General features: G+C 40.7%; 1 protein-coding gene across 4 annotated transcripts in view; it reads left to right on the top strand.

Annotated features, from left to right (window-relative positions):
- The first annotated feature begins 326 nt into the window (after window positions 1–326).
- The window catches only part of LOC123992704 (roundabout homolog 2-like), a 66,503-nt gene continuing 57,546 nt past the window's right edge, over window positions 327–9,283 (top strand). For 2 of the 4 annotated variants that reach the window (XM_046294138.1, XM_046294136.1), the window contains exon 1: window positions 328–886. In XM_046294138.1, coding sequence (XP_046150094.1) covers window positions 826–886 — 61 coding nt within the window. In that variant the 5' untranslated portion in view covers window positions 328–825. Of the gene's footprint in view, window positions 887–9,283 lie in introns of all 4 variants that reach the window. The other 2 variants (XM_046294137.1, XM_046294139.1) reach the window with 2 other exon arrangements.

Here is a 9,283-nt window from a genome sequence, read left to right as displayed (position 1 = left end):
AACATGTGCCCTCTGCGATGTAGTTTTCATCCATTTGTGTTAGCCTACTTAAAGGCAACACATTACATTAATCATTTCAGCCAATTGACAGGATATGATTATGTTTATTGAATTACCTATAATTGCTTTGCAATACAATGTTAGGACCATATGAGTTTGGGTCTAAGGAAACTGACACCTGCAATTACTGTAAAGATTGACATGGCTGAAACGCAGACCTTTAGGTTGTGAATCATCTCACTGTCATCAAGCCATGCGTAGCGCAAAAGGGGGATCGGGCAGATCAGAGCCTGCACAGATGTTGCTCCTGTCTCTTTAAGAATACCTCCTTATATTGGCGAAGGTTTCGGAGCGGAGATATGTTTACTCATTTCAGCATGTGCGTCAATTGACATTCGTAAACTGGTCATCTCTTATTCCAGGAACAGGGCACACATACAGAGATTCGAGCGGGAGCGCAACTTCTCAGACGAAGCTGTCTTGTTTGTATTTTATAGAAGATTAATATATTTACGTATCGATTTCTTGTTTTATGGTAGAACGACTTGCTGAGGACGTTTCGCTACAAGATGATTTCATTATGATTGTGTGTGCATGTGTTGGGACGAAGTGATGTTACAATGCATTTCTTCAGGCGAAATTGGCATTGGGTCCGGAGAGCTGTTGTCAAAGTACGGCGGGGCGATTTTAACCGCTTGAAAAAATTCAACTGAGCTCGTAAGCACTAATTGTTTACCTCTTTGATACTGAATGTGACAGAGGGTTGAAAATTAGTTTGGACATAGACCAACCTGTCACCACGCAAAATTGACAAACTACAAGAATATGGAGACACATAGCACCCATGTCCTGCTATTGACGGTATCAATCATCTGTACCGCATCAGGTAAGTGAGAAACCACAATATGAACTTTTCATCTTCTCAACTTGTATGCGTAGCCGATGCATCAAGTACAGGTAACTGCCAAAATAAAATAAACACTGAGTAAATTAGAGATACAAGGTATGTGCTTCCACACAGGTGTGGTTCCTGAGTTAATTAAGCAACTAACATCCCAACATGTTTAGGGTTATGTTAAAAATAAAATTAAAAATAAACCAGTTGCCCGTTATTTTGGCTACCATGGCTAGAACAAGAGATCTGTGACTTTGGTTCTCAAAGGAGCATAGGGGGGTTTAAAGTGTGTGTGCCACCAGATCAACCCAATTGAACACTTATGGAAGATAATGGAGCGGTGCATGAAACCGCGTTTTCTAACACAACGTAACACCAAATTATGGAATGTAATTGTTTTTGCTGTTGACCCGGATCACTGGTTGCTGCGGAAAATGAGGTCAAAGGGGGGTGAGTGTAACTGATGTGAAATGGCCAGCTAGTTAGATGGTTGCGTGAGGGTGGGTGTTGTCGATGTGTGCAGAGGGTCCCTGGTTCGAGCCCATGTAGGGGCGAGGAGAGGGACGGATGCTATACTTTTACACTTGACAACAGCTCTGCTCCACAAAACGCAATAAGTGTGAATGCTTTGACTTCTGCGAAGGCTTTATCACAGTAAATGCTGTACGGTGACTGCAGATTTCGGATTGACCAGGCAGAACCTTTTAGCCAACTGCACTGTATGTCCTACATGATTCGTTTTTTTTGTGTGCCAAGCATCGATTATGCCAATATAAGACCCTCGATATTTATTGGAAAGGAGCATCAAGCTCATAATTTACACCACCCTGTGAAGTTCATCATAACTTTATTTAATCTGTAGTTTAATAAACTGCATGCTTTCCCGACAAGCTGTAGTGGGAGTACCACACATGTCATAGCGTGACTCCAAGTTCAATGCGATGGTTATTTTATCGATACTTGCGCATAAAAGCGTTTCCCCTGACATTTCTCCCATTATTAATTTTACCGATTCAAAGAGCTCACCTTCTCTGGAAAATTTGCATCAGGCCTGTCATAATTTTTTATCCGATATGTACTTTACTCACATAAAAAGATTGCAGGTTTCCATCCAATCTGCTCCGCTTTGTTAAACTTTCCACACCCATGCTTATATTTCGCAAGTCTACTCTTCGAATCACATTTCCACGGTCACAATATTTTGTCCCCTACGCTTTTATTTTTGAACCAATGTTTACGTCTGGTGGGGTTTAGGAGAACTAAATTGGTTACTATTGGTCAATTCATTTAGAATGAGTTCAACGACCACGCCCACAGAACGCATCAATGCTTTCCACCCTCTACATCACTTGCCGTACTGCGGGACAGTAGTGCTCCGTAAGCGAATTGCATTGTGCCACGGTGCAAAACTGCCGGCTTGCAGTGCATATGTCGCACTCAAAATAACTGGGAACTCAGAAGGAGAAAAAAAAAACGAGATCTGCCTAGGAAAAATATTTTTTTAAAGTAATCCAAATCAGAAAATCAGCAACTTTCTAGACCCCCGACCTTGACTGGCGTCAATATTTGTCCTCGTTTTTTGTTGCTGTTCCAGTTGCACCAATACTCTCCCCATTGAACTGTATCCTCGATCGTCACTACCGATGTTACCATTTATTTCTCATGTAGGCTGCCAACCTAATCAAATTGGTCATAGTTACTGCCGGCGACATGTGACCATACTGCTGCCCAGTGGGAAGCAACAACCACCGGGAAGCACCTCTACAAAACCGGTGCACTGGTCATTCACACTGGCTTGTCGTGCTTCCCTTGAGCAGTAACGTTAGCTAATAATTGGTATGTCACGGTGAAATACACTGTGACCAATATTACACGTTAATTATCCCTTTCTTTTACAAGTTTTAGCCACAGATGAAAGGGGAACTAGCGCCAGGCTGTAGCTGCCAGCATGGGTGGGTACAAGCTGACAAGGTAAAAATCTGTCGTTCTGCCCCTGAACTGTTCCCCGGAAGGCTGTCATTGTATATACGAATTTGTTCTTAATTAACCTTTATTTAACTAGGCAAGTCCGTTAATTCGAACAAACCTACAGTTGTTATTTTGAGTTCACGGACTGTGGATGTGGTTGTTGAACTGTCACTCCAAATGTATTGACCAACAGTAACCAATTTAGTTCGTGCTTCAAAATCCCACCCACACATGAACAGGGTTTAAAAATAAAAGCATAGGGAAAAATATTGTAACCATAGAAATGTGATTCAAACCTAAGAAATGCAAGCATGGATGAGGTAAAATTGCGAAAAAAGCAGAGCAGATTGCTCTCCATTTAAAAAAATAATTTATATAGTTTGTTTTAGCTTGCAATATAAGTATTCAGGTTTTTGCTTAAAATGTTTCCACTTTTTTTGCTTTACGCTCTATACATTTTATCGTTTAAAAATCCAGAAGTTTTACGACCCATGAAAAATAACTCAATTATACATTAAAAAAGTGATGTCATAGGCGTGCGTTTGTGCGTGCCTGTGTGTAATTTACATGTTATCCCCCAGACACCCCTCCCATCAAACTCTTTTTGAGTCTCTGTCAGAGCACAATGGTGCCATATGGTGTGACGTTTATTGAGTGATATGCTTCACATATCCTGAGGTTTCTTTATTATGCATGTTTCCACCAGATGTCTTAAGTGTTCTGTTGACAGGGACAACAGACTCATGGAACATCAATGCAGCTGCCTCAGTCACTGTGAGGATCCATGTCATAGGCTACTTTAGGACCTCAAGATTTCTTATGATCCTTTGAGAGACTGGCAATCTTATGATGAAATGATTACAGAGGATAAGTACTACAGTATTTTAAATTAATGTCCATGACACAGGATGATTGATGTCAAAAACATGAACTACTCTGGTACAATTGAGACCACAGTCATGTTAAACAAAAATAATTTTAAAAAACAATAACTTTACATACACCAGTGTCTATCTATCATGTGTATTACAGGGGTGCATTGAGGACAGTGTTGCATCATCATTTTAGCAGCAGGGGTCTTAGTTGACTTTGGTCTCCACTTTCAGTCAGGCTGTTAATACATGGTCTCCAATCTCTCTTTGGAGTCTATGCAAATACTTTCCCAAGTTGTTTTTGAACTTGACAGTGTGTTGAATGTGTCCTCCTAGGCCTCTGTTTGAGTCTGTAAAACAAAATAGGGATCCTCCACAAATTGCATTTGATCGAAGGCAGAAAGAGGGTGTGTGCCTCAGGGGTTGAGCGAGACAGTTGCCAGAGCTAGCTGCCTCTGCTTAACATATTGGTTGCAGTCTCGGCACTTAACTTGCTTCACCAGAGTGTTTCACACTGACTGATCAATCTGATACAGGTTGGAATTAAACCTCTTACTCTCTGTAATGACAAATCACTGCTATTTCAATTACTTTAAGTTGAATTAATTCAGAGCACTTGGTTTGCTTGGTGTTTTACTAATCCAATGCTAAACACCCCTCTAAAGGCAACAGTTAATGAAATAGCTTACAGTGATATTTGTCCAGTTCCTCCTCCCCCTGGTTACTTAGCTAGTGGAACATCAGAGCTGCAGGTTCGCCCAAACCCTCTCAGAGCTGCACTTAATGAAAATGTTCTATGGTCTGGATGATAAAACCACAACAGTGTCTGCCCACAGCCTACTACTGTACAGTACACAGCCTGACTTGAGTCATATCACTGAATAATGTCCTGCTTCTGGGACATGTGGATGACATCACTGAGATGAGACATGGGCTGTAAGGGCAGCTGCCAGGCAAAGGCGCTGTCTCAGATATATATTAGATGAGACGGTAGCACACATAACATGCACACAAAGAGTCAATGGAAGACTACAGGTTTAGGACTGAGAGCATTATTATGAGTCCGCCATCCAAAGACCATTTGACAGCATGCCAAGAGTAGCCAAACTTTTCTCTTTATGACTCTCAAATTCTTCTCAAGGGCTTTTGGATCCACTCCATTATGTAAATGGTATAAGAAGTGAAAGCTTCATGAATAAATCTCAGTGCATAGCAACCAGCCTCAAAGGTAAGCAGCCCCTACAAATGTGTGTGATGGTGTCTCAATGTATCCTTGTGTGCCAGGTATAGTAGTTCCTTAGTGCTACTACCCATACCCAACAGGACACTCTGTCTCCCCTGATTTTTGTATACTGTGAAAAAGATAGGGAACAGGATTGGGGGTGCAGCATCTCTGTTTTAAGAGTTGTGTTCCCAGTGCAGACCTAAAGGGTTACTCTTACCCTGAACAACAACAGGATTTGAAGTGAAACAGGACCTAGTTCTCCCTCTGGTTTTGTTATTTTCACACCATATTAGCATGATGGGGGTACACTTATGCCCTTGGGGAAGAAAGAGACTGACGCGTGCTTAATATTTGTAAATATTAATTAATGAAAGAAACCCAATTACGTAATGTCATAACTAGCAGCCATAGGCCAAATATAGCCTGGATTAACAGGGCTGTAAAGATGGGTCTTGATCTTTCCCTAAGCTCTCATCCTGCTAACTCTGCTGTCTTAATAAGGCAGACATGTTTGAGAAGCCATGAACCAACATGTGGGTGGGTGTCTGAAGTTGCAATTAGAGCCACTTCAATAGACAAGCTATCAGTGCTTGGCTACTTTTGTAGTCACTCCGACAGGGCTATGTTGCTTGCTCTCCTGTGGATGTTTCATGTTCTCCATGAATAGCTTTTAATATCTTAGTAAATCTACAGTGTATGACTATGGATGTTATTTAGACCCATCATCTTTGCAAAATGAGTTTGTCATTATCTATAATGTGATTAGCTCTCTGGATTCCGTTGCACAGTATGTGAGTAGTAGATGTAAATGTTAGTGGTTTATTAATTAACCTAACAAGAGGAGAGCAGATCAGCTTCATTCTGGAAAACTACATAACATCTATCTAATGAGGTATGACCATAACAAGAGCTAGCTGTTTGCTTTAAGTTTCCTCTTACTTCCTACCAGAGATACAGGAACCTTTAGTAGCCATACAGTCCACCAGACAGATACTCTGTACATAACCTTCGCTACAGCATGGAGATATCCTTAAGAGGCTAGTAGAGCGTGATCACCTTGTTTGAGGCCAACAGCCTCTCATTAAATGGGCTCCTCCCTCTGGAAGACACTTCAAGGTTGCCCACAATTGTCTTATGGACAACCTGGGCTCCTGTGTTGGAATTTAGCTTTTTTTATACATTTTTATTTAACTATGGAAGTCAGTTAAGAACAAATTCTTATTTTACAATGACGGCCTACCCCGGCCAAACCCTCCCCTAGCACGGACAATGCTGGGCCAATTGTGTGCCACTCTATGGGATTCCCGGTCACTGCCAGTTGTGATACAGCCCGGGATCAAACCAGGGTCTGTAGTGACGCCTCTAGCACTGAGATGCAGTGCCTTAAACCGCTGCACCACTCTGGAGCCTAATAGCGCTGAAAGCTTCTTCTATCAGGGGCTATGTGGAGTGAAGGACTAGTCTGATTGTGAAATGGGTCTATCTACATTATTTCTCCAATGTGTCAAATTACAATGACATAAACCTTACATAACCACTTATTGGATCAACACAAATGGGAGCATTTTGTGACAGCACAGTTTTAAGAAATGTCTCTGTTCTGTGTTTTATGTAATTTATTCATTTATGTGGGTTTATAAATATGCCCTTCCCTTAGCTGTTCATCCTTTAGTGTGTTTAATTATTTTGTTAGTTCATTTGGAAACAGGATTGACCTAGAATCATATTTTGGGGCAAATCAAGTCACACCAAAGCACTTCAAGAGTTACATATGCACATTGAACTCTGGACCCAACATGCCATTTATTTCATGTGGTTGAACACTTTCCAGGCCAAATGAGCAGTGGCGACTGTTTTGGTTGCATGTTATTTTGGCATTAATTCGTGTCACATATCAGTTTGCAAAAAATCTTTGCGTTAATAAAGCCCCATATAAACATGGTCTCCTTTTTTTGTGTGTCTTGCTTTCTTGAGTAAGGCAGCTCCAAAATGCAGATTTTCAGCCTAGCTCAGTGCTTTCTGTATTGCGGCAGCCAGCGGAAAATACAGTGTATTGGTAATGTTCTCTAGTTGCGCCTTGATTGGCTTAGTGTTCTGTCACTCATGGTGACACTATGTAACTGCCAAATCTAAGGGTAGAGCTCAACAATTTAAACCCCTTGTGTGCTGCCATAGTTACATTAGAAGTGTCCATCCAAGAAGGCTCAAGGTCATTGGCCACCGATAAAATGACATCAAATCACATTATAGCTACAGTAGCTTTGATTGGACTGATCATGTCAACATACTTTCAAAATCTTAGCTAGCAAGTCGACAATCTACTGGCAAATCCTTATTAATTGTCATATGAAGAGAAATTATAGATGACATCGGTGCTCATCGGCCATTGGACATAAACATTACACAACAAGCTGGAAATCACTAATTCAACAATGAGTGGTTTGGAAGGAATCAGTGGCTAACTGCAAGCATTGCAAAGCAATCACTAGCCTGCTATTCAGTGGAGTAGGTGTGTGTGGTCCCAATTCTGGGTTTAAGGGTCTTTTTTCCAAGCTCATCCAACTCGGAATTCTAAATCTGGAACTCGGGCCTCTTTTCTAGAACTATGACCTGAAGATCACTGATGTCATAATTCAACCTTTTTCTGAGTTCCCATTTGTCTTGAAAACCCCATAAATCCAGAGAATTCCAGACTGATGACAAAGTCCAAAAATGTCTTATATGCTGCTGCATAAATTATGTAATATGCCAGGGAGATATGCATACTGTAGCTAAGAAAGTAATACTAAGTGCATGTTGTGTAGTAAGCTGTTAGTAGCCCATGTGCCTCACCCTAATAATTTGGTTTATTTTTCCCCTCATAATTTCGCCTACTGTTCTGACTTTGGTGCACATGTAGCCTATAACCTGTTTTTAGAGAAATGTAATGATCGAATATTGTAAGAGCTTTCATTTTCTGCTCATGCCCCCTTTATTTATCCTACGGTTCTGGCTTGGTGTACAGGGAGAACACTGTAAGAACGGCCCATGATCTGAATTCTGACGCTATACATTTAAAAAATGCTAAACAAATATATATATATTTTTTTCCCACACCAAGATTTACATTCTTCAATCACCACTGGCCATGAGCATTAGCTGAATATTTGTACCGCTTTATAGAACCCTCCGACATGGCCAATTACAGGTTTTTCTCTTTGTCACAAACATGATTGGTTGCTAGTGTTTTTGTCTGAAAGGTGCATTCAACTGCCACCCACAATGTTCTTGCCACAAATCAAAAATAGCCTGGTTTTGTACATCAAAGCAGCCTTAAAATGTGACCCAGATGAACTACCCTCTAGTGCATGCATTATAACATTGGCTGAAATAGTACTCACAACTTATGTTTCAAAATGATTTCTTTATCCCGATGAAGGGTACTGCTATGGGATCCCCTATGGCTCCGAACTATGCTCATTTGTATGTGGGCTACATGAAGAAACAGTCTTGTCAATCCTCTTTGTTTTATTTTTTTGTTTGCCCAACATTATTATTCGGAAACAGTACATTGATATTTTTGTTCTATGGAGGGACATGCAGAACCGCTCTAGGCGTTCCATACTTTTCTTAACTCTTGTTATGAGCACCTGAGATTCACTATGCAATGACACACGTCAAATCAGTTACCTTGATCTTTTGATTATTTGTGGGGATAATGTTCTATACACTGATCTTTACAAGAAACCCACTGATCGTAACAGTTTGTTGAGGGCTGATGGCTGTCACCCTCTTCCCTTGAAAAACGGTTTGCCCTACAGCCAATTCTGTCGAATGAAAAGAATCACAAAGCTGCAGAAACATGGCTGAGATGCAAAGAAAATTCTATGAAAGGGGGTACAAAAATTGTCAGATCAATACTGCCATTGAGAAAATCCCAATCAAATCGAGACATTGAAAGAGATCAAAGACAGTTTTGAAAAAAATAACCATCTTTGCTTTCTCACTACACACTATTCAAAGTGCTCCGAACAAATATAGGGAATCGTTCAAATGTTGGCACATTATAAAATCTCATGATAGTCTCTATTTAATGTGTTTTCAGACCCTCCCTTGGTCGTATTCTTGTAGGGCAGAAATCTCATAGATCAATTGGTAAACTTAGATTTACCACCCCAAAATACACCTGCACAACTTCTCCTTGCCCCTCTACTGGATGGAAACTACAAGTGTTCAATGCAATGGCACTTACAAATGTAGATTCTTCAAACACCCCCAAACAGGGGAAACCGATCCCATTCAAAGGTGTTATTTATCTTATAACTTGTCCTTGGTAAAAATGTG

This window comes from Oncorhynchus gorbuscha, linkage group LG13, assembly GCF_021184085.1.
Source record: "Oncorhynchus gorbuscha isolate QuinsamMale2020 ecotype Even-year linkage group LG13, OgorEven_v1.0, whole genome shotgun sequence".
Classification (NCBI taxonomy): domain Eukaryota; kingdom Metazoa; phylum Chordata; class Actinopteri; order Salmoniformes; family Salmonidae; genus Oncorhynchus; species Oncorhynchus gorbuscha.
The sequence above is the reverse complement of the archived record's forward strand: the minus strand, read 5'-3'. Positions and strand labels throughout refer to the sequence as shown.